The sequence below is a fragment of the Mustela nigripes genome, chromosome 9 (genome assembly GCF_022355385.1).
Source record: "Mustela nigripes isolate SB6536 chromosome 9, MUSNIG.SB6536, whole genome shotgun sequence".
Lineage (NCBI taxonomy): Eukaryota > Metazoa > Chordata > Mammalia > Carnivora > Mustelidae > Mustela > Mustela nigripes.
In genome coordinates, this window is record NC_081565.1 from 836,294 (window position 1) to 863,865 (window position 27,572).

At 67.1% G+C, this 27,572-nt stretch overlaps 4 protein-coding genes across 8 annotated transcripts; 2 read left to right on the forward strand and 2 right to left on the reverse strand.

Moving 5' to 3' along the window:
- The first annotated feature begins 5,076 nt into the window (after window positions 1-5,076).
- Window positions 5,077-12,434, forward strand: LOC132024224 (uncharacterized). The gene is made up of 3 exons (XM_059410266.1): window positions 5,077-5,165; window positions 6,022-6,098; window positions 7,065-12,434. The coding sequence occupies exon 3, from the start codon at window positions 11,346-11,348 to the stop codon at window positions 12,432-12,434; it is 1,089 nt and encodes a 362-aa protein (XP_059266249.1). The 5' UTR covers window positions 5,077-5,165; window positions 6,022-6,098; window positions 7,065-11,345.
- Window positions 11,918-18,815, reverse strand: LCN12 (lipocalin 12). The gene is made up of 8 exons (XM_059412124.1): window positions 18,764-18,815; window positions 18,054-18,139; window positions 17,354-17,855; window positions 15,481-15,581; window positions 14,742-14,878; window positions 13,113-13,192; window positions 12,907-13,011; window positions 11,918-12,772 (listed from the first exon to the last, which is right to left on the reverse strand). Exons 1-8 carry the CDS (start codon window positions 18,813-18,815, stop codon window positions 12,546-12,548), a joined length of 1,290 nt encoding a protein of 429 aa, XP_059268107.1. The 3' UTR covers window positions 11,918-12,545.
- Window positions 18,816-20,916: 2,101 nt separating this feature from the next.
- On the reverse strand, window positions 20,917-22,508 carry C8G (complement C8 gamma chain). The gene is made up of 7 exons (XM_059410267.1): window positions 22,284-22,508; window positions 22,044-22,180; window positions 21,858-21,928; window positions 21,683-21,781; window positions 21,321-21,422; window positions 21,205-21,243; window positions 20,917-21,123 (listed from the first exon to the last, which is right to left on the reverse strand). The coding sequence occupies exons 1-7, from the start codon at window positions 22,419-22,421 to the stop codon at window positions 21,110-21,112; spliced, it is 600 nt and encodes a 199-aa protein (XP_059266250.1). The 5' UTR covers window positions 22,422-22,508; the 3' UTR covers window positions 20,917-21,109.
- On the forward strand, window positions 22,467-27,341 carry FBXW5 (F-box and WD repeat domain containing 5). 5 transcript variants are annotated; one of them, XM_059410261.1, is made up of 9 exons: window positions 22,969-23,058; window positions 24,022-24,237; window positions 24,559-24,716; window positions 24,976-25,150; window positions 25,256-25,404; window positions 25,488-25,908; window positions 26,128-26,275; window positions 26,349-26,561; window positions 26,632-27,341. In XM_059410261.1, the coding sequence occupies exons 2-9, from the start codon at window positions 24,045-24,047 to the stop codon at window positions 26,873-26,875; spliced, it is 1,701 nt and encodes a 566-aa protein (XP_059266244.1). In that variant the 5' UTR covers window positions 22,969-23,058; window positions 24,022-24,044; the 3' UTR covers window positions 26,876-27,341. The 5 variants fall into 5 exon arrangements, with proteins under 5 accessions (XP_059266245.1, XP_059266244.1, XP_059266246.1 ...); XM_059410263.1 differs by having other exon boundaries at window positions 26,863-27,341; XM_059410264.1 differs by lacking the exon at window positions 22,969-23,058 and adding an exon at window positions 23,367-23,537.
- The last annotated feature ends 231 nt before the right edge of the window (window positions 27,342-27,572 follow it).

The window sequence follows — 27,572 nt, forward strand, 5'->3', positions numbered from 1 at the left end:
CCCGGGCTGCGGGGGGTCTGGGTGTGTGATGGAGATCTGGGAGGGGGAGGGGGCGTCCAGGAGCCGCCGAGCCGCTTCCCTGCCTCCTCCGCAGTCACAGGACTCCCCTGCACTCCTGCCTCCCCCCGCCCCCGTTCACTGTGCTCGGAGCTGAGCCCTGTGTGGTCAGCAGCTCTGAGCTGGCTGTCTCTGCTGCACCGGGGGGCCCCTGCTCAGCTGACATGGGGATGGGGGATGGGGGGTTCGTCTGTGCTGGACGCTGGTGCTGGGGAGGCCCCTCCTGGAGACCATGTGTGGCTTGGCGGGTCTCAGAGGGACAGGGTGGGCGTGGCTGACAGTGTGCGTTCCTGAGCCCGTGGCACGGGGGATGGTCTCTCGGGGGGGCCCCTGCCAGGGCCACTGCAGCACCCAGCTCGCTCAGGACACAGAGACAAGGCTGAGCACCCCCGGGGCCCTGCAGCCCAGGCGTGGGGCTGAGGACGGTCTCCTGCCTGAGGACAGCTGGGGCAGGAGGATGCTCTGACGGCAGTGGCTTTGGGACACGGGGTTGTCAGGAGTTGGCCTCATCTTGGAGAGGTCCTCAAGGCCATTGCTCTGCCTCTCGTCTGCCAGGTCGGATAGAAGCTGGCGGCCAGGGCCTAGGCTTGACCTCATTCTTCGGGGCCGGGGGGTGGGCCACAGATGGCTCTCCAGGGCTGAGGCTGTCCAGGCGTCCTGGTGACTTCTCACTGACCTGCGGCTCACAGTGTCCTCTGGCCTCAAACAAGGACCTCACAGGGACCTGTGGACCCCACCCACCTTCTGCTTGGCAGTCAGCTCCCCCCAGTCTGTGAGAAGGGGCCTTGAGGGGGGCCCTGAGCTGCTGAGCAGGGGTGGCCACCCTGCCACGCTGCCCCAGGGCTCACCCCCCGCAAGATGCTCTTGCTTTGGGAAGTGTCGAGGAGGCTGGCTGTTGGGTTCTCAGAGGGATTAAGTCTGGAAGAGGCCGTGCTCTGGCTCAAGGAGAAGCTGCTAGAGAGAATCCCCCAAGGCCTTATCCCCTTCCCGGGAGATCTCCCCAGATACCATCAGTGGCATCTCTGGGCCGTACTGGGACCGAAGGCCACCTAGGGCAGGTGGCCAGGAGCCAGCACCTGCCTAAAGCAGAGAGCTGGGGGTAGCGTGGTTAGTGCCTCTGGGTCGGGCACCAGGACCCAAAGAGGAAGGGGGGGGGGCAAGGTCCAGCTCAGAGCTCCTCCCCGGCCAGGAATGCTCTCTGTCCCTCCCCTCTCTGACTCCCAGGCCAGCCCAGCCTCCACGGCCACGCTGGGAGAGATAGCTGCCAGGTTGCCAGGAGTCTGCAGAGAGGGGACAGGGACAGAGAGGGGCCAGGACAGGAGCCGTGCAGGAGAAGTGCGGCCTGCATGGTCTGGGCAGAAATCCAGAGTCAACCTCATGTGGGGCCCCTGAGTCCTGTCTCGACCTTACATGGAAGGGTGGCTGTCCCGTGGGGACCCTGGGTGAGGCTGTGCCTCGTTTCCAGACCCCGCCAAAAGATGGTCAGGCTAAGCTGAGGCCATTCCGGGCCAGCAGGAAGCCAGCGCTGGGGGCTGCCCCGGGAAGGGGTCCGGCTGCCGCCGTGCTCCCGCACACCCCCGCCCCCCATAGCTGTGACACTCAGCACCAGGGCAGATGGCTTACAGAAGGGTCCAGCGAGGCAGTAGTGGTGGGGGCCGGAGCCTGCCCATCACCTGTGTGAGGCCTGGGGGAGAGGGCCTTGGGCGGGTTAACAAATAGGCCCTCCTGGGTCCCCGTCAGCTCACCTGGGCGTCCCTCTTCGCAAACACCCAGAAGGCCGAAGGACAGTCTTGGGCAGAGCCTTGCTCATTCAGGGACCCAGTGCAGTCTCCTGATTCTGGAAGATTTCTTGGCTCTATCACGGGGCCGCATCAGGCTGGTCCCGGCGTCCACAGGGGTTCCTGGTCCCAACAGAGGAGAGCTGCTGCTACGGCCCAGGGCTCGTGTCCTTGGTCTTTGGCTTAAGCCAGCCCCTGAGGTGGGAGCTCCTGCCTTTCCCTGGGGGCCCAAGGTGACTCCACGGGGAGGCGACCAGAGTTCCAAGCAGGCCCAGCACCGGGGCGGTCACCTGGAAGGCCTGGGGAGCTCTGGGCTCTGTGGGGCCGGGCAGCGGGTACCCTGGGCATGGGCGCCCATCATGGCACCCGGGAAGGCCCTCCAGGGGCCTGCATGACCCTGCTCCCCGGGCTCCTGGCCGGCCTCTGCTAGATGCCATCCACGGTGGCTCTGTCGGTCCTGAGAGCCCAGGACCGCGGCCGGCCCTCCAGGCGAGGGGCCTCAGGGTTAAGTGAGAGGCGAGGACGCCCCACTCCCACCCGGGCTAGAACCTGTGCTCTGGGAGCCAGCTGTGGCCTGGCCTGCCGCCCTCGCCCACCCCGCGGGTCACCGGGCAGGCGAGCTGGCTCCTCCTGGCACCAAGCGTTCATTTCTGTTGGGGGAGGAGTGGGGGACAGAAGCGCCTCGGGGGACAGGGCACAGCAAGGCCTTGTTGGGCAGTGGGAAGAGACTCGCTCGAAGGAAAGCAGCAGCCCCGTCTGACAGCCGCTGGTCTCGGGCCTGGAAGTGACTCTGGCCGCGGTCTCCAGCGGGCGGGCGGGACCCGGCCATCGCCAGGGCTGACCCTGCCTCCCCTTCCACGCACCTGCCCTCCCAAGGGGGTGTCCCGGCTTCTGGCCCGGTTCTGCTGGAGATCTCGCGTCTGCACACCCCGGCCCTGTCCAGGGGCCAGCTGGGCTCCCACCCCGGGGCGGAGGTGGGCCCGGGGCGAGGACTGGCTGTCCTGGGGGGCACGTGGGAAGGAGTGTCCTGGGGCCAAGGGACCCAGGTCGGGCCTGCTCTAGTGGCAAAGAGAAGGGACACTGTGGGGGGCCTCCCAGCCCCAGAGTTAGAGAGGGCGGTGGTGGGTCCGCAGGGGCCGGGGGTCAGGAGGCTGGGAATGTCCGCCGTCTTGGCTGAGCGGGCGCAGGAAGGGAGTGAGAGGTGGAGAGGCGGCGCGGGCTGTGGCTGCAGGGGCGGGGCCGCACGGTGGCTGTGCCCCGGGCCGGGCCGGAGCCAGGAGAGCTGAGGTTGCGGACGGGGAAGAATGAGGACGGGGAAGGGGCGGCCGGAGCCATGAAGGGGCCCGGGGGAGGCTGGCCGCTGGTCAGAGGAACGGAGGTCACAGGCGGCGCGTCCTGGAGTCTGGCTCCTGGGCTAGGAGGGCACAGGCCGTGCCCACTCCCAGACAGAGGCTTGTCCTTTCCCGTGTGGGAGCGCCGGTCGCGGAGCCCAGCTGTCCCAGAGCGGCCAGGACGGCCGTGCCTGGGGCTTCGCCTGGCCACGGGGCAGGGAGGTTCAGCCTTGGATGAGCCCAGAGCCAGAAGAGCGCTGGGGACGGGTTGCGAGGGGCGAGGCTGGGAGGCAAGCGGGACTAGAGGCCGCGCCGCCCAGACGGAGCCCGGGACCCCACGCGGGGCGGGGCTGGCGCGGCTGCGGTCTGGGCCCGGGGGCTCTGCTCCAGGTCTCCGGCGGTGCTGCGCCTTGTCACGCCACTGGCTGTTGGGGTTTCGGTCTGGAAGGATCTGGAAGGGGGCGTGGACACCCTGAGGGGCACGTGTGGGGCAGCCGTCCTGCCCGAGTCTGGCCAGACCAGGGGAAGAGCTTTGCCGGGTGGGGAGGAGGCGGGGTCGTTGGGCTTCTCCTCGGATCTGGGAAGGGGCGAATCACATCACGCTGGGTGGGCAGCTGCTGAGGGGCTCGTGAGGAGAGGGTTCTGGAAGGCGGCAGCCTCACGTGCCCCGCAGGCCGGGGGATGGGTGCCTTGCGGGTGAGGCCCCGCAGGCCCAGACCCAGGCTCGTGCCAAGCCCTCGAACGGTCTCCCGCTGTTTCCGCGGCCCAGGACGGACACTACGGAGAGAGGCCAGCTACGGCCACGGTCACCTGTCCGGTGTCAGGCCCAGGACAGCCTCCCCAGCCTCCAGGTCTCGCTGGTCGTCAGTGCTGCGGGGAGGCGGCTCCCGGGCTTCCCAGGGCAGCGTGGGCTCTGCCCATCCCCAGCACCCATGGGGCAGCAAATGGGAAGGTCACGATGTCCTCCCAGCACTTAGGAGGTGAAGGCAGACCACGGCTTCAAGGTCATGGTCCCCGTGTGAGGACAGCAGGGCTGGCACCTCTCCCGGCCCAGGTGGAGGGAGACCTTCATCTCTGCCCAGACACGGTTCCTCCTTCCCTCCTCCCAGACTCAGTCCCCAGCCTCTACCTCGGTGTGGGGGTGCTGTGCCCTTGCCTCACTGTACGCACCCCCCCGGAAGTAAAGAGGTCTGCGGGGTCAGGGCTCTGAGCCCTGCAAACCAGCACCCGGCCATGAGGGAGAGGGCTGCACCCTCCCCTCCTGTGCCCGTGCCCAGGCTCTGTCCCGGCCCCTCTCCGCCCCGCCCTGCAGCCCTGAGAGCGCACGGACTTGGCCATCCCCAGATGGCTCCCAGCGGGACCCTCTTGGGCGCCCGTGGCCCCACACTGGGGCAGCCCCCTGCAACCGGAGCAGCCCTGCAGCGTCTTCCAGCGCTGGCCCCGCGAGGCCAGTGGGGACCAGAGAGTGGTGGACGCCATGCTCAAGGGCCCCATTCACCAGCTGCCCCTCAGTCCCTGAGGGCTTTCTGGGAGGTGAGGCCCAAAGCAGGCCCCACAGATGCGGGTGAAGACCCCAGGGGCAGGGCGCCGTATCCTCCACCCTGAACCCCAGGAGTGGAGTCCGCTCCCAGGGACAGCCCCAGGCCTCCCCCCAGCTCCCCAGCCACCAGCCCCAGGAGCAGCTTATGGCCCTCCTCAGTGGGGACAGAGCCAGGGAACCCTGCTGACGTGCACAGATGCTCCAGGGACATCGGCTGCCCAGGGTCTCAGAGGGCTGGCAGCTGAGAGAGTGGAAAAAACCCAACTCCCAGTTAATCCACACAAACCCAAGAAATAAAATAACTTCCTTCAAAACAAAACAGCTTCCTGCCAGAGCATTCCTGCCTGCTACAGGCTGCACGTCCCACGGGGAGAGCTTCCAGACGAGACACAGAAGAGATGTTTCAGAATAGAGGGATGGAATGTGCTCCTGTGTGTGCCCGCGTGTGCCCGTGTGCATGTGGGTATCTGTGCGTGTGTGCCCGTGTGCCCACGTGTGCCGGGGCATGTGTCTGCACATGTGCCTATGTGCACGTGTGTGTGCATGTGTATCCGTGTGTATGTGCACGTGTGTAACATGTATGCATGTGTTGCATGTACACACACACGTGTGTGTGGGTGCCCGTGTGCCTACATGTGGTAGAGATGGTGTTTCAGTGCCACCCCCAATAGCCTAGGAACCTTAGTTAGCTCACCAGGGAAGGCGGGTGTGCGGTCAGACCCCCACTTATGTTCCTCGGGTCACAGTGTCCCCAGGATGTTCCCAGGGAGGCAGAACCAACAGCTCCCCTTCCCAAGCCCCACTCCCATTTCCAGTCTGCCGGGGGGACATCAGAAGTGGTCTCCGGACGGCCGCCTGGAGAAGACCCCTGGGTCTTCCAGGAGACCGCGGGGAGTGGGTGATGCTGGACACGCTGGCACCCAGCCCTGGGACGGTGCAGACAGAGCTCTGGCCGCGGGCACTCTGGCTTCAAAAGCCTTCTCCAGTGAGCCCAGTCCTGAGGAAGGAAGGGGTGTGACCATGCGGGTGCTCTGGGTGCTGGGCAGGGAAGGCTGGTGAGACCCTCACACTCCCAGGCTCTGTGCTCCCGCAGCTCCCAGTCAGCTCATGTGGGGGCGGGCTGGGGGCATGTGGCCCGCCGGCACCGAATTTCCCCTCCAAGCTGGGCTCTAACCCCTTCGGCCCCACTGCCTGTCAGAGGGCCCCGTGGAGGGGGCAGCTTGGTCCTGGAGGCCTCCTCCAGCCCCTGTTCCTGGGAACTTGCCCCCTCACAGAGCCCCCCCCCCCAAGCTGCACCCCCCTCTCTTCCCAGCAGAGGTGTCCCAGACACACAGAAACGTGGACACCCCGGAAGGAGGTCCCATTCTTCCCCACACGCCAGGATGAACAAAGGTATTTCTCCCAAAGGCCTGCTTCCCCGGCACCACCCTGTCGCACCCCGACGTCTCCCAAAGGCCTGCTTCCCCAGCACCAGCCTGCCGCACCCCGACGGCGTGCCCCAGGCAGCACTCACGATCCTGCGTGTGGGAGCATCTCCTACACTATGTGGGCACGCGCACGGGGGCGCCCATGAGGGGACCCGCGGGGAACTAGGCCCAAGTCACTCACAGTGGGGGGGTGCAGGGCCGAGAGCAGGCACAAGACCTCGGGGCCTAGACAGGCGGGAGCGGGGTGGGAAGGGCTCCAGCCAGCTCTGCACCCACAGGTGCGGGCCCCCCGGTGCCCACTCGGATCCCACACTGTACACGGACCCCCCCGTCCACCTACTGCCTCCCTTCCTCCTCTAGGAAACAGGTCGTTCCGGAAGACCCTGGGGGGCTGCTCCAGGCACAGCAGGCCCAGATGATACCAGGGCTCCTGGGCAGGATCAAGAGACTTGCCCCAGCAGGCATAGGGCCCCCAGCCGGGGCTAGCTGCACGGTCCAGCCAGCAACTCTCCCAGGACCCACGGCCGCCCTGTCCTGGGCCAGTGTTCTGGGACGAGCCCAGCCTGGGCTTCCCGCCACACGGCCCCCATCCCTGAGGGACCTGAAAATGTCCTATCCCTGCTGCCTGGCTCCCAAGCTCTCTGCTCCGTGATGCCCCCGAGCCTTGCCCTGTGGCTGGGCCTGGGCCCCCGTGCCCACCCGCACTCAGGCCCCCGGAGCGGACTGCTGTTTACTAAGGGAGGCGTGTGGGCCTCTCCCGCAGCGACGGCCGCGCTGTCTCCCGCCTCGTGCTTCCGTTTCTGCTGCGGTTACTCCACGGCCGGATTATTGTCGCACACGAATTTAGAAATCTCGTATGTTCTTGATGGGTTCAACCTACTTTATTATGAAATAATCCGGGATTTCTTTCTTTCTTTTTTTTTTTTTTTAGGATTTTATTTATTTGACAGAGAGACACAGCGAGAGGGGGAACACGAGCAGGGAGAGCAGGAGAGGGAGAAGCAGGCCTCCCGCCAAGCAGGGATCCCGAGGCGGGGCTCCATCCCAGGACCCTGGATCGTGAGCTGAGCCGAAGGCGGACGCTTCCCCCCCGGAGCCCCGGGCGCCCCCGTGCTCACTTTCTTGATGCCTCTTTTGGTTTTCATCGATTCATTGTTTCACGTCTATTAATGTGGGGCATTGTGGGGGCACGTGTGTGTGCACGTGTGTGTGCGCACGTGTAGGGGCACGTACATGTGTTAGCGGCTGTGGCCAATATTACAGCTTCAGTTTGGCAAAGTGCACGGACGCACTCTGAGTCGATACATTCAATGCCCTCCACGTGGTGGCTGTTCTCCCGGCCAGGGCTGAGCCTCAGGGGACCCGCCTGCTGGTGGCCGGCCGCTGGGACTCCGGCCTCGGTCTGGGCCCTTCATCCAGCCCTGAAGCACTTCCTTTAGGGTTTTCCTTATAGGCCACCCCCTTTTTTAAAAGGATTTAGATTTGTGTGTCTGAGAGCAGAGCGGAAGAGCTGAGCCAGAGGCAGGAGCAGAGGGCGCGGCGCACGCCCCGCTGAGCCCGGACCCCGATGCGGGGCTCGACCTCACCACCCTGAGATCGTGCCCCGCGCCGAAGCCAAGAGTCAGGCCCTCGGCCCACAGAGCCCCCGGCGCCCCGCCCTGGCCTCTCTCGGTGGCGGGGTGGCGGCGGCGCGGCTTTCTCCCCCGGCAGAACCTGCGAGCGGGGCGGGCACGTCAGGACCTGAATGGGGGCGCCTGGGGGCTCAGACACTTGAGAGTCCTGACTTTGATCTCAGCTCAGGTCTTGATCTCAGGGTCATGAATCCAGGCCCTGTGCTGGGCTCCATGCTGGGCCTGCTGAGAAAAGCAAGAAGGAGACGTGCCCTTGGCCATCGCCTGACCTGGGAGTGGCCTGGGGTAGGTGGCCCGGAGGGGACGCGAGAGACCGCACTGTGCGATCCCTCATCAGGCCCAACTCCTCCGAGGAGATGGAATCCGACCCGTGGCTGCCGGGGCAGAGGTGGAGGGGGCCGGTTGCACGTGGTCGCCCAGGAGCTCTCTGGGATGCTGGAATGTTCTGCATCACACGGGGCTGTGTTTACACAGGTGTCCGCGTGGTCCCGACTCTTCAGAGCAGCAGGCGAAGTCATGTCCGTCCCCGGGACTTCAGATCTGAGCCCAGACTGTATTTTTGTTTTTGTGGAGATTATTTACTTGAGAGAGAAAGAGAGCACAAGCGGGGGGGGGGGTGCCCGTGGGAGAGGCAGACCCCGCCGAGCAGGGAGTCCGAACCGAACCGAACCGGGGGCTCCATCCCGGGACCCCGAGACCGCGACCTGAGCTGAAGGCAGACGCGGCACCAAAGGAGCCCCCAGGTGCCCCCTCAGTTCGTATTTTAGAAATAAGGTCTAAGTAAGGACTTTTCAGACAAAACCTGAAGTAGTCACCAGCACGTGTGCAGTGAAACACAGACACGGGGCAGGACTGAGCAGGAGGGACAGCAGAGCAGGGCCACACGCGGGCACCACAGGCTCTGGGGACCGTGGTCTGCGTCACCCTCAACACGTCTTGCGGGTGGAAAACACAGAATTAAAACACAGGACAGGAATAGAGCAAAATGTCGGAGGGCAGCAGGAGCACGTGGGGGGCTCCGGCGGTTAAGTGTCCGACTGTGTTTCGGCTCAGGACAGGATCTCAGAGGCGTGGGACGGAGCCGGGCTCTGCGCGGAGTGTGGTGTCGGCTTAACACTCTGCCTCCACCTCTGTCCTCTCAAAAACAAAGGTCGCGGAGGGGCATCTGAGCTCTCGTGTTCACAAGAGCCGAGGGACCGGAGCGGCCCGAGCGGCTACCGACAGGCCCACGGGTGAGCAGGACGCGGCCCGGCCACACCTCGGACCGTGACTCCCCCTTAAAGAGGGGATCCCGGCCCCGCGGCCACGTGGGCGGAGCTGGAGGACGCGGTGCCGAGTGCGGTCAGCCCGGCGCGGACGGACCGGTGGTGTGTCGTGAGCGGAGACACCCAGGAGGCCGGAGGAGTCGGACACAGACGTGTGGCGGGGGCGCCGGGCGCAGGGTTTACAGGGACAGAGTCCAGCCCGGGAAGACGGACGAGCTCTGGGGACGGACAGGAGGACGGCTGCACAAGGGTGAACGCACTGACGCCTCAGAAGTGGGTACTTAAAGAGGGTTTAAAAACCCCAACAAAGTGAGATTTACAAGTTAGTAAAGAGAGAAAATGATGTCATAAAGAAATGAGTGCAACAGGTGGGCGACAGCACCTGTCTTCAGACGAGGGGACCCAGCTTGCCGTCTGGCGGCCCCGCCGGTGCCCAGACTCTCTGCGCCCAGGCTGGTCCCACGGTGGCTGGAGTCCACATCTGCCCTCTCCCAGAGCTGTCCAAATGTCCCTTCTGCTCCTGCTGCCCTGGCGGGTCCCCACCATGAAGGTCAAGCACCCAGCAGGCTCAGGTGCAGACGTGGGGCCCCAAAGGGTCGCTTGGACTTGCCGGCCGTCCCTTCTGGGGGGCTACTCTCCCTGGAAGGGAGCCCCAGAGGCTGGGGAGGGCTCCCCAGCAGCAGGCCAGTCTCAGTCCGTCCAGACACAGTCCTGTCCTGTCCACCTTGCCGCCCTCGAGACCATAGCAGCCGGGACGCAAGCAGAGTGACGTGAGCCCACGGGGTCCCGGACCCAGAGTCCCCTCAAACACCACGCGTGGCTCAGCTGGGCTCAACGATGTCCACCTGGCCCCACCTCGGGGGACGGGGACACAACCCGTGGCCCTCCCCCACGCCTGCCCTGCCTGTCCCATGGCGGCAGCACCCGCGGACCTGCTGGGGGGGCTTGGCTGAGAGAAATGGCAGACTGAGCCTCCCCGGGGGCCTGGGACGCAAGCAGCGGCAGGAACTGGGAGGTGGTCCCCTGGCGTCAGGTGCCAGCACCGGGCAGCCCCCGCCTGGGGACCGGAGGAGCCTGGGAGCCTGGGGCAGCTGGACCCAGCTGTGTCCTTGGCCCCAGGTTCCAAGCCTTTCCCACTTTACAGGGTTTCTGCCTGTCTAGGCCAGAATGGGGAGGTTCCCATAGCACTGACCGCTCCTAGGGACAGACTGGTACTCGTGCCGCCCAGAACGTGGGGTTGGACGTCCTGCTGGACAGCACACCTGCTCTCACCAGCTCACAGAGAAGCTGTGGGGCTGGGGGCCGTCGTGGGGGTGTCCTGGGCAGCTGTGGCAATGCTCCGCCCGCAGCTGCACTGGCCCTGCAGAGAACCACGTTCGGCCACGGGGCCTGCTGGGACCCACACCACAGCCTCTCAGGAGTGGGGAGAGGGACACCTGCCCTCCAATGACAGGGCTGGGACAAGGGCTGGGGGTGGTCGCAGGCATCCTCCAGGGTCCTAAGTCCTGTGTGTCACTGAGGAATGGGGACACCCCAGGGACCCAGGCCTGCAGGCAGGGCTGAGAGAAGAGCCCTGGGGTCCTGAGTCGCTCAAAATCATGACGTGCCCTTCGGACTAGTACACAAGGCACCTTTTTTCCTTCCGCAGGAAGTGAAGACTAGGGTTGCGTGCAGGGGTCTGTTTCCCTGGCTGTAGCCCTGCCCATTCCCCTCTGCCCAGCCGTGGCCCCTCCTCTCCGGCCTGAGCTCCCGGCCTGAGCTCCCGGCCCTGTCTGCCCCAGCCATCCCTGGCCAGCTCTCCGCCGGCAGGTGGGCTCGGTGGGACACCTGCCCGTGGGCCCAGGGAGGGCGCGCCGCGGCTTGGGGGCCACCAGCGGGACGGGCTATGGCTGGAGAAGGGCTAAAGGAGACCTCTCCGTCAGGACGCTGGGGCAGCGGCCCCCATCCCAGATCTCCGGGGCCCATCTGGGGCCTGGAACGCTCCTCTGGGAGGCAGCTCTGTGCTCCCAGGACCAGGGGAAGCCCTAGGCAGCTCATGGATGTCACTGTCACAGTACAGGGCTTTGTGTGGCCTCCACGGAAAAGGCTGGGAGGAAGGTGTGACCCAGACCACGGGGAAGGGCCCCTCCTGCCACCCAGGGCTGAAGCTGACAGGCCAGGTGGCCGCCAGAGGGACAAAGACTGGCCCAGGGCCAGGCCACCTGCTTTCACCCCTTCTGCTGACTCTGCCCTGAGGGAGGAACAGGGCCAGACTGGGGTGGGGAGGGGGGCACTCAGGCCAAAGAAATGCAATCTGGCACGGAGTGAGAGGTCCCCATGTTCCTCGATCTCTGGTGGGATCAGCTTCCCCACAGGCCCTGGGCTTGGCCTGCTGCCCCCTGCTTGGCGCTCCATGGGGCCAGGATGGTGGGGCGGGGCGGGGCGGAGACTGGTCCTATCTGGGACAGGGCAGCTGCCTCTCAGGTGTGCACAGACGGTTGGGGTCCTGGGTTAGGGCTCTCTGCACCTGAAGGATCCCTATACCCGGTGGGGGTCCGGCCGGCCCCCCACAACAGGAAGCCAAACCTCTCTGCCCAGCCCTCCCCCACCCTCCAGGCCGGGGCAGCTCTGTCTACGCTGCTCCTCTTCCGGGCCCCCCGCTGCACCCCTCATGGCAGTTCCAGGGCTCTGGGGACTGGGGAGGTGGGGAGGTCTGTGAACTCGTGTCTCTGGGGGCCATGCGGGCAGGACGGAGGGGACCCGCAGGGACCCGCAGTGACCGGCAGACACACTCCTGAGGAGACTGGAGGCTGCGGACGGGCCTGGTGGGCAGGGGTGGGCATGAGTGCGCTCGGAGGGCCCGCCCCTACTCGCACCCACCCCCCCAAGGTCACGCTGGCACACACGGCTGGACCCCGACACAGAGCCTTTATTCCTCGCTGCGAGCAGGGGAGAGGCCTTGCGTGGGGGAGCCGCGTCCACCTTCAGCAGGTTCCCAGCTGGGGTGACCACTCTGACGGGAGAGACAGAGGCTCAGATGCAGGAGGAGCAGAGCCGGGACAGAGCTGGAGGCGGCATGAGAGCCCGCAGCTCCGGGGAGGGGCGAGGCGCCGGGGCCAAGGGCGGGAGGGGGCCCGCAGCTGCCGGGGAGAAGGCTCTGGTGCGCGAGGCTGGCCAGGGACGGAGGGACAGACCCTCCAGGGTGCCACCCTGCCCCCAGCCCCCAGGCTCGCTGCAGAGGTGCGGCGGGGCCCTCCCAGGCTCATGCTTGTGAACGCTGTGTCCCTGGGTGTGCACACGTGCACGCACGCGTGTGTAAGCAGGGCGTGTGCCCGCGTCAGCACCGCGTGTCTGCCTGTGTGCCTGTGCTTTACATGCGGTCACACACGTGGGAAGGGCCGGACGTGGGAAATGCTCCTGGAATGACAGGAGGGGGCCCAGGATGCGGGACCCCGGGCAGGGGCCGGGGGCGGCCCGGGACAGGGGGACCCCGGGTGGGGGCAGACACCAAGGAGTTGTGAGAAACCTCCTTTGAGCTCAGGACCCCGCAGGTAGACCCTGCACGCAGGCCACACTCCCCCATGGGCTCCCATAGGGCTCTCGAGGGCCATGGGCGACCCGTGCTGGGTGCAGACCCCTGCGGCTGCCCGAGGGCCCGTTACCGGTCAGGTCCGGGAAGACGACGTTGTCGTCCGACAGGCCCAGCGCCTGCAGCAGGCAGACAAACTTGTCCAGCACCGCCGTCTGGATCACCCACACCCTGCCTGGGGCCGGGGGACAGCGGCGCGGCCTTTAGCCGTGGCTGTTGCTCTGGCGGTGCCGGACCCCTGCACTCCCCCCCCCCCCCCCCCCCTCCCCCCCCCCCCCAGCTGGACCTCGGCCGCCGGGCGGGCCTCACATAGCAGGGTGACCCTGAGGACGCTCTGGCCGCCCGACTGTCTTCTGAACAGCATCAGAGCGAACACGCTGTAGTCAGTGTCGTACACCTGGACCTCCTCAGGCTCTGCCGGGACACAGGGGAGGTAACGCCCCAGCACGAGGCCCTTGCCCTGCCCGGGCGCCCTCCCCAGGCCACCCCCCTGCCTCCCGCGGTCACCCTCTCACCCTCCCTGCTGTCCACCGAGAACGCCCCGGGCTTTGCTGCCGGAATCAGCACGTAGGACCAGGAGACACAGCGGCGGCCCCTGCGGGAGCGGGGGAGAACACAAGAAGAAGGTTCTGGAACCTGGCCAGACCTCTGGTTTCCTTCTCTCCCTCAGGGGAGGGCCCCGAAGCCGGTCCCCGCCATATCTCAGTTGTGCACTGGAGGAGACATCTGTCGGAAGCCACGGGCGCGGCCCCACACAGGAAGCTTTGCTGCCCTCCCCAGGGAGGCTGTCCCTCCTGGAGGACGCGGTGTGGGCTCTCCCTTGCCCTCACACATCCCCTTGGAGCCTCTGCGCGCCCACCCACTGGCCGCTCCTTCCCAGCCTGGCTGGGACCCCTAATGCCTGTGTATGTGCGATGGCGACAGAAAGGCGTTTCTGGTTGCAGGGTCCCCTTCGGGAGTCCTGAGTGGGCCCGGTGGGCATCGCGGCTGGCGCCCCTAGTCAGCAGCCCCAGACGTCGCTGATCCAGATGGGGAGAAGCTGGGCCGGCCGGGTAGGCCCCCCACCTCGGTCCCCAGGAGGCCCTCCCGCCGTGCAAGGGCCTCTCCGGGTGACACACCTGTTTTGAGAAGCAACCAAGTACAGTCCGGCCTGCCGGTGGGGGAGAGGGGAGGTTGCCCCAAAGCCTTCTCGGTCCTCCTGCACTTGCACTGGGTTCTCTGTCCCCTCCTCCCCTCTAATCAACCTCCGACAGGAGCCAGGCCAGTCAGGTGCCCCCAGAAACCTGAGATGCTACAATGGGGCGTTCTGGGGTGGCGGGGCCCATGCAGCTGGCAGGCTGGGGCAGGGGCCAAGGGAGACCCTCAGAGGAGGCTCTCAGCTCTAGGACCTACCTTGGTCGGCGTCAGAGACCCGCCTCGCTTACGGTCCTTGTTTCATATTACTCAGACCCAAAGAGCCCTAACCAGAGCGGTTCCCAGACCCTCTGTCCCGTGTAGCCAGGCAGGTGGGCAAGGAAGCCTGCCAGGCCTGCTGAAGATGTGGTGAGGGTAAAGAAGCCTTCACGGCACCGGTGGCCCCAAAGGGGGACGGCACCACCCTCACCTCATTCCCAGGGGCCGTCCATCAAGACTCCTGTTTCTTCCCAACCAGGGGGGAGGCACTTCTTTCGGACAGACCAGCCAGAGCCCCTGTCACCCTGGATGCAGCAACGGGTTCAGGAGGATCACGTGACTCCAGAAAACCTGGTCAGAGGCTGTTGCCAGGCTGACCAGGATGCTCTCTCTTTTCTGGAATTGGGAGCCCTGAGTGGGCCATCAGCCCAGGCTAATGTTTTATCCCTGTGAGGTGAGAGCTTTCCCAAACAGAGCTCTGGGACAGACAGAGCTGAGGGAGAGAGAGGGAGGGGCTGAAGGGGCCCTGATCACACTGTTTGAACTCCTGGATCCAGCTGTACCTGAACTCCATAAGCCCTCGAGGCTCTTCTGAGTCTGTGATCCAGTAAACGCACCCCTCTTTTGTGTGTGCCCCAGAACTGGCTTAGGTCACTGGCTGCCTTTGCTGAACCAGGGCACTGGGGCCCATGCTGGCCTCGAGCCATGAAGCCAGTAGGTTCCAGGGGTACAGGCCAGGGATCCTCACTCACCGGATCATGGCATACGACACTTCAAGGCGGCTGTTCTTATTTTGCTCGAACACTGCAGTGAATGGGTTCAGCAGGAATCTGTCCATCTTCCTGTGGGTGCTGCCCGCTAGGCCAACCACAAACCATTCCCCCTGGAACTGTGAGAATCTGAGGTAGGCAGAGCCCAGGACAGCCCAGGGGCCCTCACCAGGCGGTGGCTCCCCATGAGCACCGATGACACCGGCAGAGCTGGGGTGAACTCGCCCAGCGCCTGGCATTCTCAGGCCTTAGTTGATGGAGATGTTCCCACCGCACAGGGACTAGCCAGGGTTACAGGAGGGAACAGCTGGCCCAGGAAGGCCTGTCCAGCTGTCCAGGGACCTTTTCTGTTGGACGTCAGGAATCTCTGTGGGGGGATCTGAGGCCGGGCTGGGCTCCCGGGACGGTGCCTTCCCCACCACCATGGCCCCCCTTGCTCCCTGCACTTGGACGCCGGCTGACTTTCTCCCCCTCCCTTCAAGGCCCCAGACCTGGTCTTCCTGGAAGTTCCGTAACACGGAGGGAATGCCTGGCTGGGTGTTTGAGGTCTGGCCCTTCAGGCCTTTTAGCAGGGCGAGCACTGCCCACAGGGCACAACAAGGCCCCATCCCAGGAGGGACGGGGGGAAGCAAGTGGCCCTGTGGCTGCCGACTCAGACCCTTCCCTCCTTATGGGTCCCTCCACAGGTGCCCCTCCCCAGAGGCGTGCCCCTTTCGCGTACCTTCTCAGAACTGGCAGAAGAGGTGGCCGCAGAGGGCTTGGCGGCAGACTGGGCAGGGGCGGGGCCCTCTTGAGATCCTGCCCGCCAAAGACGGGGGGCATCTGGGTCCCAGCCCAGGGAGACAGGCAGAAAATGGAGGGGCTGGGGGTGCTTGCTGGGTCCACTAGCTCCCAGGGATGTCTCTGCACCTCGCTTTCTGAGTCCGAAGTCCCCCAGCTCCAGCCCTCTTTGGAACCCCTTCCCAGTGCCCCACGCCGGCGGTGCCTCCCTGTCCGGGCCCTGCCTTAGGAGCCTTCCTGCCACCAGGTGGAGGGCAGAACGTTCCATCCCACACAGGGAGCTTGACCTTCTCTTAGTCCCGAAGATCAGGGGCACGAAGTTCTTGTGGAACACTGAGTGCCGAGCCCAGGCCTGCCACCCCTGCACTGCTCCCCACGCCCTGAACCCAAGCGTGGGGCAACAACAGACCAAGGGGCCCTACTGGCCCCAGGGGCAGGGGTCACGGCCGCTCAAAGTGACGCCAGACAATGGGGTGGTGGGCAGGCAGCCAGAGCCCTCAGATCGGGATGACTGAGGGGTGACTGCAGGGGCCCCTGTGCCAGAGTGAGGGCAGGGGCAGGCAGCCCGGTCTAGTGGGGGTGGGGCTCCCACACACTTGGCCTGGGGGCAGGAGGGCCTGAGCTCTGGGCATGTAGCCGGCTCGGCCACCCCCAGAGAAAGAGCCTGAAGAAAACAGCCACAGAGGTAGTCAAATGTGTAGGTGCTGGGCTCTAGGAGACTGGAAGGATGTGTACCTGACCAGTGAACCCCCTGTCCCAGGCCACCTCCTGCCCCACCCGGGTCCTCATGTCCCAGGCCACCTCCTGCCCCCACCCGGGTCCCCCCTGTCCTGGGCCACTTTTGCCCTCACCCAGGTCTCCCCAACTTGGGCCATCTCCTACCAAACAGGTTACCCCTGTCCTAGGCTACCCCCTTAACCTCCTGGGTCCTCATGTCTTGGGCCACCTCCTGCCCCCACCCAGTTTCCCCCCTATTCTAGGCCCCCTCCTCCCCCCCCCTGGGCCATCCTCCCCCCCCCCTCACTGCGCTGCCCCTTGTCTCCCTCCCCTCCCCCACAGGTCTCCACATCCTGGGCCACCTCCTTCCCTCCCCCACCCTTGGCTTCCAGCAGTCTGTCCTGAGGAGGGGACCCAACCAGGACACGGAGAAAGCACTGGTCCCCCAAGGACAAGGAGCTTCAGGGCCCGGCTCTGTCCCAGAGCCTCACACTGCGTGGAAGGGCGAGGACCGCCTGGTGCTTCCTCCTCCGGGAGCGTTTCCCATTGCCAGGGAGACCATCAAGGCCTCTCCGGGTCAGCTGCAGGCCCCAGGACAGGGGACGCGCAGGGGTCGGGAGGGCCAGGGCCACCAGCATCTCCCCGAGACCCGAGCCCGCAGGGCAGCCCCCCGCCCCCGTTCCTTGAGCTCGCGGCTCTGCTGCTCCGGGGGACTCGGGCCCAGAAGAGGAGAAATGGGAACCGATTTCCCCGGAACCTCCCACAGGAGGCCTCTCGGCCCAGCAGAAGCTGGGGTGGCGGCTCCGACCCCGGACGCTTTGAACGCCGCGCCCCACCTCCCGCCGCGCGGGCCGGACGTGCGACCCGCTCAACGCGGGCAGGCCGGCCCCTCCGCGCCGGCGCTCTGGGGACACTGGGGGCGGGACACCCCTCCCCCGCCCTCCCGGCCGCAGCGGAGGGCAGGCGGGTCCCCGCGCCGGAGAGCAACCCGGGGTCTCGCTCCCGGGAGGGCCCCCCCTCCGCCCACGCCTCCGGGGCCAGCGGGGAACCGGCTCCGGGCGCCTCCCGCGGCGCTGGGCGACTCTGGTGCCGCCTACCGTCCGCCGGGCGCGTTGCAGGCTGGAGGCGGACTTGCCGAGCCGCGCTCCTCCCACAGTCCCTGCCATTGGGCGACGGCGGGCACGTGACGCCGGCCCCGCGCCGCGCCGTGTGCAAAGGCTCGGGGCGGCCGGCAGTGGCGGGGCTGCCCGCGTTCCCGCATCGTCGCTCAGGGCGGCCGGGGCCGCGGGTACAGCAGTCGGGGTGGCCGCGGCGAGGGCCGGGACGTTCCCCCCCCAGCCCACCTTCCCCGCCGGCTGCCTGGCGTCCCCTCGCTCCGGCCTCCGCGGGACCCTCCCGCACGCTCGCCGCGCCCGGGGCCGCCCCTCCCGCACAGCAGCAGCCGGAGCCCCGCCGCCCCCCAGCACGGCGGCTCCCCGGTTCGCTCGCCCCAAGCTCGGGCGCGGTGCTCTGGGCGCGCTGGCCCCGCCCTCCCGAGCGCCCGGGGCCGAGGCCGAGGGGGTGGACGGGGACCGACCTGCACCGGGGAGCGGAGGGGCGCTGGGTTCAGGGCATCCCCGAGGGTCCGGCGCGGCCGCTGAGGCCCTCAGCCGGGGGCGGGCGCGGTGCTGGCCAGGGGCGGGCCCTGCGGAACGAGCCCGTGCGACGCTCCTGCCGTGAGCCGGAGGGAGGTGGTGGGTCCCCTGGGCGGCGGGCTCTGTCCAGCCCCGGCCCCCACAGGCAGGGGTCCTGGCCCACCTGCCCACTGGGGCTGCTGTGCGCGCAGAGCGCGGGCACCCAGCGAGAAGGGCCGGCAGTTCGGGGACAGCCCACGACGCGCCTGCCTGTGGGACCTGGGCGCGGGGGGCCTGGGACGCAGCCCCCTCGTGTCCTGCCGAGGCCGGAGGGCTCCCAGGACAGTGCTCCAGCGGCAGGAGCCTCCTTTCCCGGAGGCCCCCAACCACCCCTGCCAATTAAGGGCAAGTTTGTATCCCTTTTTAGGAGGTATTTTTCTTGGGGCGCCTCCGTGGCTCATTGGCTCGATTTGGGCCGAGGTCATGATCTCTGGGCTGTGGGAGTGAGCCCGCGTCGTCGGGATCCCTGCTCCGTGTGCAGCCTCCTTAAGATGCCGCCTCCGCCCCTCCGCCCCCCACCCCTGCTCCATCTCAAGCGCCCTCCCCCTCATTTTCTCTCCAGAAAAAGTACTTTTCCTCCTTCTGAGGTGTTAAAAATCACCTATTACAATTAAAAGGCAAAACACAAATCACAACGTTTTTGCATAAAAACGGTTCACTTAGAACTACAATTACTTCACCTAGTTTGTGACAATTAGAGTTCATTGAACGTTTTTTGTGGAGATAAAATGCATGGCGACAGTAACTCACACCCCCGCCCCCACGACCCAGAAGGACAGGCCTGGGGAGCCAGAGGGACACTGGGCTGCTGTGGAGCCTCAGCCCGGTGGTCACTTGGGAGGGTCTCTGGTGCCGCCGTGTGGACCTGCAGCCCTTCCCGAAGCATCCTTCCCCGGAATCCCTGAGTGGGGGGTATGTCCGAACCCCCCCACACCCCACAGCAGAGGCCCTCATTTTCTGTTTGGGGGCTGTGGGGCCAGGCATGCAGGGGCCTCTCTGGACACTCTGCCGGCTCTGAGCCACGGCCTGGCCCGGTACAGGTGCGTGGTGACTCCAGCGGGGGTGATCAGTGGCTCTCTGGGGCCTGTAGGGAGCTAAGTTTTCCCTCAAAGCCCTGGGAGCCATGGCCCGCCGCCTTCCTGTCTTCTCCTCAGCCCTGTAGATCTGCCTTTCTGGGAGGCCCATTGCAAAGGACAGAGGGTGGGCACTGTGCGGTCTGCGGGGTCAGGCATGGTCCACGGCCACCCACTGGAGACAGGGAGCCCGTACAAGGCTGCTGCTGGGTCTCCCCGCGGACACCCGCCCGTCCTCCTGGTCCCAGTGAGCCACAGGGGAACGCAGAGCTGGGACAGAGAGTGGTCCTTGCGTTTCCCCCGGGATGGCCTGCTGCTCAGCCCTACTCCCTCGCAGTCCGGGGAGGAAATGGGGGCCGGTGGGGGGTCCCACTCCCCGGCGCCCCCTCAGCCTCACCCACCGTCAGTGGTGAGCTCTGTACCTCGAGCGTCCAGGAGCGGGGAGCCGTCCCACGCGGGAGCCCAGCATTGAGAAACCCTCGTCAGATCGATGCCCGGGGCCCGAGACAGCGTGGCTTGGGGCCAGTTCCGGGCCCAGTTTTGGCCAAGCTAATGTCCCTTTGCTCTCAGACCCTCCCCACGTTCTCCTGAAGGGAGGCCAACCCCTCACCCCCGTCCTCGTTCCCAAGGGGACATTGGGGAGGCTGAGGGAGAGGCAAGCACCTGTCTCCGGGATGGACATGTCTGTCCAGAAGCACCTGGGTAAGCGCTGTGGGCCTGGATCTCGCCCCCGCAAGGCTTGGGGAGGCCGAGGAGGGGAGGGAAGGGAGAAAGCTGCCCCCCGCAGAGGAGGCATCCTCAGAGCCCAGGCACGCCTTCCCGGAGCAGGGCGCCTGCAGGCCCCTCAGGGCACCCGGTGGGCGCCTGTGGGGCAGGGTACCTGCTCCCAAGCCAGCAGAGCTGTCGAAACTGGCCAGTGCCCTCCAGCCAATGCAGAAGATGGTTTCACGAGATGGGGGGTGGGGGGTGCTGGGAGGATCTGGGGCGTGTTCTCACTAGGAGGGGCTCCTGGCACCGGGTAAGGGCCGCAACCCCCTCCTCTAGTCCCGGGGCAGCCACCCGGCAGGACCCCTGGGCAGACCTTGACCCTGGGGGGAGGGCATATGTGGGTGACTCGAAATTGTTTAAGTGCCCTTTGCACTCTTGGAGTAGCTTCTGTTTCCTCTAGGGTCAGTTCTCCCCGGTCCTGACTCTTCTCTCCCAGGGATCTCCCCGTGTCAGCAACCCTGGCAGGTCGGCCGGGACCTGGGGTGTGGAAAGCATGTGCAGCCTACCCTGGAGGGTACTGGGGAGCCCCCGGAGGCAGACCTGCCCCAGCACTCCACATCCCCGCAACAGTCTGGCATCACTTGGAGGGCCCTCTCCAGGCAGCCCCTGCCCGGCGTGGGCTGGACATTGTTACCCCATTTTCAGCCCGTCCCTCTCCCTGCCTCCATTCCCCATGGGTCTGCCGGTCCCTCCCCAGTGGCCTGTCCTGCCACAGGCCAGAGGGCCACTGAGACTCTGGACTCATGCCTCCCAGGAAGGAGCTCAGGGTCAGCGGGACACCAGGAGAACCTGTGGGGAGGGCTCCTGATCCCTCTAGAAAAGGCCCCCCGCCATCTGGGAGGGGGGCAGGCTCTGGTCCTGGGCCTACCCCGGGCAGCCCAGCAAGGCTAGCAGGGCACGTGTGCCCATAGCCTGGGAGCAGGGGAGGGCAGCTGGGACCACAGAGCAGCGGCCCAATTAAGAGGCAGAGACGGGGGCACTGGGACAGCAGGGACCACCCTGCCTCCCTGGGGAGGGTTTTTGACCGGGGAGCCAGCCACGTGCCCCTCCCCAGCCCACCCAGGGGAGCAGCCCCACGTGCCCGTGAGAAGATGGGCAGACAGCGGCCCCGGTGCAGGTCCAACGGGGAAAGGAAGAAATCAGGGGCCAAGACAGACCGTGTTTAATGAAGGCCACGTTCCTGAGCTCTGGGGGTGATGCGCAGCTTCAGGGCACGCAGGGAGAGTGACCCCCATGGGGTGGCCCTGACCTGTGGGGCGCTGGGGCTCAGTGAGGGGGTAGCAGGTGCCGCCACCGTCAGGGTCTTCGCTCCTTCGAAGGTCAGGGCCGCTGCCTGAACTCACCTTCTTGTTTCTGGGGCAGAGATGAGACTCAGCCAATGAAGAAGCGAGGGTGCCCCGTCACTGCACCGCCCGGCCAGCACTGCCCACTCACCATCTAGGACGTGGAACTGGTCTGCGGCCTCGCAGAAACCTGAAGGCCCAAGCAGGGGTCAGGATGGGGCAGGGCACCCGGCGGGAGGGCAAGGCCGGCTGCTGGGGGAGGCTTACCGTACTTGGGGAAGAACAAGACGTGGTCCTCGGTCAGGTTGGCCCTCTGGACGTGCTGCTCAAACGCACTCAGCGCCGAGTCACTTGGAGGGAGCGAGCGGGCTGTGGGGCACACAGGGCTCCTGGGCACGCGGTGAGGGGCACGCCGGGCACAGGGGTTGTGTGCTTGGGACGCACCCATCCCCCTCCACGTCCCCTCTGTCCCCACACCGGGGTATCCACTAGGGCCCCTCCCTGACCCCTGCTCAGCTGAGGTCAGAATGCAGGGAGGGGAGGACAAGGAGCGTCTGGGTGTCCCTCCGGCCTGCCCCGCACACAAGGCCCTGAGTGTGTGCGGGACATGGACTCCCACAAGGACGCACTGTACAGTTTCACCGACAGCCTCCGCTTCCGCTCCAGGTACAGGATGGCAAAGCCCTCATAGTCCGTCTCTCCGACGACCATGTCCACCGCACGGGCGCCTGGAGCCGGGCAGAGTCAGCGGAGTCAGCTCCTCCCCCCCCAGCCCTGCCCCCATCCCTGCTGCCCCGGCCTCACCTGGAAGCAGGAAGCAGCCCGGGAGTCCCGCATCTCGGTAGAGCTGCCGCACCTGCCAGCAGATTCCATCCCTGGGGGGCAGGGGGCGCACAGCAGACTTAGGGACCCCAACCCGGGCAGGGTCCCACAGGACTCTGGTCCAGGCCACAGCAAGGGTGGGGGCAGGGGTCCTCGCGGGGGACTCACAGCTTCTGGAAGGTGCTGACAGCCATGGCTGCACGCTGGGGAGCCACACGCAGTAGAGTGGCCTCAACACGGTGGCCCTGCTCCTGCAGGAAGCTGCACGAGGAGGCCACAGCCACAAGGAGCCACGTCCCTGCAAACTAGGGGCAGGCCATGTGAGGGCACACGGGGATGAGGGGCTGCCTGGCCCTGGCCCCCCGAAAGCTGGGCGACATCCTGCCCCCACCACCTGTTCTCCTCTACCTGCTGAGCGTCAAAGTTGGCCTTTGGCGGGATGGTGCTGATGGGGGACCGGGGCTGAGGAGGTCTCCGAGCCCTCTGGCTCAGGGAGTCCCCAGCCAGGAGCAAAGTCAAGAGGAGTGCAGTCCTGGGGGTCAGCATGGCGGTGGCAGTAACGGTGTGGGGACTGGGGGAAGCCAGGCCAGGATGGCTGAGTCCTGGGTCAGAGTCCACCGTCCAGTTCCGCCCAGAAGCCTGGCACAGGAAGTCGGCGACGTCCACCACCAACCCAGTAAGTCCCCGTTGGTCCTCCTGCCTTACCAAGCACCTGCCCCCCCCCCCCCCCCCCCCGCCCCGCGAAAGTCCACCCCCAGCCTCCTCGACTCTGCATTTCCCGGCAGGGCCCTGGCGCCATATCCTGTTTACAAAGTCCGAGTTGACCTCTGGTTCCTTGCCCACGACCCCCTAACCCAACGGCCCCGAGCAGCTGGGAGAACCGTCAGAGTGAGTGAGTCTTGCCCTCAGCCCAGCCCACGGGCCCCGGTGCAAGGGCGCCGCCCCTCCCGGCCGCCGGGGGCGCTGCTGGGCGCGGGCTGGAGTGCGCGCAGGCGCAGCAACGCCGAGGCGGGCTGCCGAGTGCTCGGCGCTCTGCGGCCATCGATGCCTCTGGGCTCGAGGCGTCAGCCTGGCGGGCTTCATCATAGAGACGCGGCGGCCGGAGCGGCGGGGCGGAAGCGGGTCGGCCGGCCGAGGCCGGGCGCCGGGGCGGGGGCAGCACAGCCGGGCGGAGGCGGCCGCGGTGAGTGCGCCCGGCCCCGGGGAAAGTCGTCGTCCTGCCCCGGACCCCCGGTTCTCCGGCCCCGAGGAGGGTCGCAAACCGGCCGCGTCCGGTCCCCGGGCCCCCGTCCCCCACGCCCAGCCCCAGTCTCCGGCCCCTCAGCCTCGGCCGCGCCCTCTGCCGATGAATGAGTGGCCGAGGCCGCCGGGCCTGGGGCCGAGCCGAGGCCCCGCCCCCCGCAGCCCCTCGGAGGGGAGGGGGGAGGGGACGTTGGGCCGCCCCCGCCCCGCCCCCACCTCGCCCGGCAGCGACAGCGGCCGCGCTGGCCCGCTGACCGCCGGGCAGGGCTCCCCCAGGCCACAGGGCAGAGGCCAAGGGCCGGCTGGTGCCCCTGGTGGCGTCTGGGGCAGGCGGGCCGGCGCTTGTCCCGCGGGCCCCAGGCCTCTGCTCCGAAGGACCTCGGTCCCACGCTGACAGCTCTGAAGCCTTGGGGCTGCCAGGTCAGAGTGGCAGGTGTGCGTGGGGGGCCACCGGGTCTTCGTTTCTCGGGCTCGGAGCGGTCACCAACCCAGGCACCCACATGTGTCTCCGGGCCCCGCGCGGGAGGGGGTCGGAGGGCCCCACCCCACCACTGGCCCCTTCTGGGCTGAGAGCAGATGTGGGGTCCAGCTCAGGCTGGCCCGGGCTGGGAGGTGCTGAGCGGGGTCTGCTGGCCGCCCGGAGCTGCCTGTTCCAGGGAACCACTGGGACCTGCGGGGACGCCCGTCAGGAGTGTGGGGTCCAGGAGTGTGGCTGTCCAGGGCGCTTGGAGGAGCCGCTGGACCCTTAGGCAGGTGGGCAGGGCCAGCTGGCCCTCTACACAGGCTCAGTCCGATGGAAGTCCCAGCAGGGCACTGGCCTCAGCTCAGCCACGGGGCCCCTCCCTTGGGACCAGTATCCTCTGCCAGTGCAACCGGCAACTAAGGGACCACGTGTGGGTTTCAGGGCTGCCTGGGCAGAATGTCACAATGGACGAGGGGGGCACACCCCTGCTCCCTGACAGCCTCATCTACCAGATCTTCCTGAGCTTGGGCCCAGCGGACGTACTGGCCGCCGGTCTGGTGTGCCGCCAGTGGCAGGCCGTGTCCCGGGACGAGTTCCTGTGGAGGGAGCAGTTCTACCGCTACTACCAGGTGGCCCGAGACGTGCCCCGGCACCCAGGTCAGGGCCTGCACGTGGCCCCACAGGCCACCAGGCTGGCTGGGAGGGCGGGAGGCAGGGCCATTCACATGCTGCCAGCTGAAGCCACAGCACTGGTCCCCCACTGCCCAGATCTCCATAGCGGTCACCAGGGCACCGCGCGGCCCTCACACGGATGGGGAGCAGCCGGGTCACGCCTCACTACAGTCCTGGCTGGGAGGCAGGGGCTTGGGGGTGCCAGGGGCACCCCTGCAGCTGAGGTGATGTCCCCTACGCTGTCGGGGTGCTGGCCTCTGTGGGAAAAGGCTCAGGGCCCCAGCGGTGACCACCCCCCACCCCCAGCGGCCACATCCTGGTACGAAGAGTTTCGGCGGCTCTATGACACGGTGCCCTGCGTGGAGGTCCAGACACTCAGGGAGCACGCGGACCAGGTTCTGCACCTCAGCTTCTCCCACTCGGGCTACCAGTTTGCCTCCTGCTCCAAGGACTGCACCGTCAAGGTGAGCCCGGCCCCCGGCCGCTGCGGCCCGCCGGGGCGGCCCACACTGCCCGTGGAGGGAAGCGACTTGCGCTCCAGGGCCAGGAGCCAGCCACACGGACCCACACCTCTCGGGTCAGCGGGCAGCCAGGGCCAGGAGCCCCATCCTGGTGATGGTTCCGGGGCCTGAGCTCAGCTGGGAGAGGGACTTGCAGCCTGGGCCTTGGGGTCCCGTGTAGGGCGGGCTCAAGAGGCCCCCGGATGACTCCCCCCCCGTGCAGATCTGGAACAATGACCTGACCATCTCGCTGCTGCACAGCGCGGACATGCGGCCCTATAACTGGAGCTACACCCAGTTCTCCCAGTTCAACCAGGACGACTCGCTGCTGCTGGCGTCCGGGGTGTTCCTGGGGCCCCACAACTCCTCATCGGGTGAGATCGCAGTCATCAGCCTAGGTGAGGGCCGGCGGTCAGGGCCACCCCCACCCCCTCCTACAAAGCCCTGTGCCCTCCCCCACCCCGCCCAGCCCCTTCCCACAGCCCTGCCCCCGCCCCCCCCAGACAACTTCGCTCTGCTGTCGCGAGTGCGCAACAAGCCCTACGACGTGTTTGGCTGCTGGCTGACGGAGACCAGCCTGATCTCGGGGAACCTGCACCGCATCGGGGACATTACCTCTTGCTCAGTGCTCTGGCTCAACAACGCCTTCCAGGTGCGGGCCGGCGGCTCCCTGTGGCGGCCCCCTGCAGCGGCCCCTGCCTGGCCTGGTGCCCACCTGCTGTCTCCCACCCCCAGGACGTGGAGTCAGAGAACGTCAACGTAGTGAAACGCCTCTTCAAGATTCAGAACCTCAACGCCAGCACCATCCGCACGGTGATGGTGGCCGACTGCAGCCGCTTTGACAGCCCCGACCTCCTGCTGGACGCCGGCGCGTCCCCCAGCCGCGTCTTTGACCTGGGCAGCGACAGTGAGGACGAGGCAGGAGGCCCGGGGCCAGGCCCGGCTCCGGCCCGCACCAAGGAGGGTTTGCGGCGCTTCTTGGATGGGCTCCTGGATGGGCGGGCACAGCCCCAGCTGTCGGAGCACGCGCTGGAGACCAAGGTGGCCGAGCTGCTGGCCCAGGGCCGCACCAAGCCCCCGGAGCAAGGCATGGCCGACGCCCACAAGCTGCTTATCTTCACCACGGGCTGCCTCACCTACTCACCCCACCAGATCGGTAGGGCAGGGGGCCCTCCTGCCTCCCTGGGGCCTGGGGGCTGACGATTCCCGGCGCGGGGCTGGCCTCCCCTGGCCAAGGGCAGGGCTGGAGTCTGTGGGAGGAGTCGGCCTCCTCCGCCTGTCCTGGGAGCCCGGCCCCCGGTCCAGCTGCCTGGAGTGCATGTTCCGTGGGGGCCCCTCGTTCAGAGGCCGCTGCTCTCTGCCGGCCCTCCCGCAGGCATCAAGCAGATCCTGCCACACCAGATGACTACAGCTGGGCCTGTGCTGGGCGAGGGCCGGGGCTCGGACGCCTTCTTTGACGCCCTGGACCACGTCATCGACGTGCACGGACACATCATCGGCATGGGCTTGTCCCCAGACAACAGGTGGGCCCCCGAGAGCATCCTGGGTGGGGGCCGCTACAAGCCGCTGATACCGAGCAGGGTGCCCCTCGCCCAGGTACCTGTACGTAAACAGCCGGGCCTGGCCCAGCGGCTCCGTGGTGGCCGACCCCATGCAGCCACCGCCCATCGCAGAGGAGATTGACCTGCTGGTGTTTGACCTCAAGACCATGCGGGAGGTGAAGCGGGCCCTGCGGGCGCACCGCGCCTACACGCCCAACGACGAGTGCTTCTTCATCTTCCTGGACGTCAGCAGGGACTTCGTGGCCAGGTAGGTGCGTGGGGCTGGGCTGGGCTGGGGCTGGGAGCAGGGGCAGGGTCTCACCGAGGCTCCCCCGCAGCGGGGCAGAGGACCGCCATGGCTACATCTGGGACCGGCATTACAACATCTGCTTGGCTAAGCTGCGGCACCAGGACGTGGTCAACTCGGTGGTGTTCAGCCCCCGAGAGCAGGAGCTCCTGCTGACGGCCAGCGACGACGCCACCATCAAGGCCTGGCGCTCTCCCCGCACGGTGCGCATCCACCAGGCCCCGCGTCCGCGGCCCTACCCTTTTATCTCCTGGTTTGGCAGCCAGAGGCGCTGAGAGGGGCACCGGCCGATAGGAGCGTCCTGGGGCCGCTGGGACCCACTGAAGACGGCACAGAGGCCCGCAGCCTTTTCCCGAGGGCCCCGACCGTGTGGTGGGCAGAGACACTCGGGACAGTCAAGCCTTAGACGGGGGTCCAGCAGGACCGCCGGGAGGGGTCGGCCTGCCCCCCCCCCACGCTCACACCACACACCGCCTCCACGGCTGTGACCTTCAGCGCGGGGGCCGCCCCCCCGCCGGCTTGGGATGCACTGGACACTGGGCCCTGCCCTTCCCGCACCCTCTTCCCCAAGGCCTGTGCCCTGCGACCGTCAGCAGCACACGTACGCTTCGGTCGGGCCTCCTCTGGGAGCGCCTCTGCTCACCAGCAGGGCCGGCGGTACAGGTCAGTGTGCCGTGGGCCCAGGCAAACTGCATGTCACTGGTCACCCGTGCGGGCCTGAATAAACAGTTGGCAATAGCACCCTGTCGTCCAGTCTCTGTGTGGGGGAGGGGCCCGGCTGACAGCAGGACGCTCGGGGCTGTGTCCCCAGCCGCTGTCCCTGGCGTGCAGAAAGTGCCAGAGCATGTCCAGCATGGCACGCGCTCGCGGCCAGCGGGGAGGTGTGAAGGGGCGCCCCGTGGAGGACCGCACACGGCAGTGTGGGTCTGGGGATGCCGGGCGGAGGCGGACGTGGGGGCAGGAAGCAGCCCT

What these genes read in the sequence shown, in the direction of transcription:
- LOC132024224 (XM_059410266.1), top strand. Translation starts at nt 11,346, where the DNA reads ATGTTCCTCGATCTCTGGTGGGATCAGCTTCCCCACAGGCCCTGGGCT.
- LCN12 (XM_059412124.1), bottom strand. Translation starts at nt 18,815, where the DNA reads ATGCTTCGGGAAGGGCTGCAGGTCCACACGGCGGCACCAGAGACCCTC. An exon ending in CTTCTGCCAGTTCTGAGAAG is followed by an intron (nt 14,879 to 15,480) that starts GTACGCGAAAGG and finishes AGATTCTCACAG; the next exon opens with TTCCAGGGGGAATGGTTTGT. An exon ending in GTGTCGTATGCCATGATCCG is followed by an intron (nt 13,193 to 14,741) that starts GTGAGTGAGGAT and finishes CCGCTCCCGCAG; the next exon opens with GGGCCGCCGCTGTGTCTCCT.
- C8G (XM_059410267.1), bottom strand. Translation starts at nt 22,421, where the DNA reads ATGCTGACCCCCAGGACTGCACTCCTCTTGACTTTGCTCCTGGCTGGG. An exon ending in CCAACTTTGACGCTCAGCAG is followed by an intron (nt 22,181 to 22,283) that starts GTAGAGGAGAAC and finishes GCCTGCCCCTAG; the next exon opens with TTTGCAGGGACGTGGCTCCT. An exon ending in GTCAGCACCTTCCAGAAGCT is followed by an intron (nt 21,929 to 22,043) that starts GTGAGTCCCCCG and finishes CCTGCCCCCCAG; the next exon opens with GGATGGAATCTGCTGGCAGG.
- FBXW5 (XM_059410262.1), top strand. Translation starts at nt 22,467, where the DNA reads ATGGCTGAGTCCTGGGTCAGAGTCCACCGTCCAGTTCCGCCCAGAAGC. An exon ending in CCAAGGACTGCACCGTCAAG is followed by an intron (nt 24,717 to 24,975) that starts GTGAGCCCGGCC and finishes CCCCCCGTGCAG; the next exon opens with ATCTGGAACAATGACCTGAC. An exon ending in GATCGCAGTCATCAGCCTAG is followed by an intron (nt 25,151 to 25,255) that starts GTGAGGGCCGGC and finishes CGCCCCCCCCAG; the next exon opens with ACAACTTCGCTCTGCTGTCG.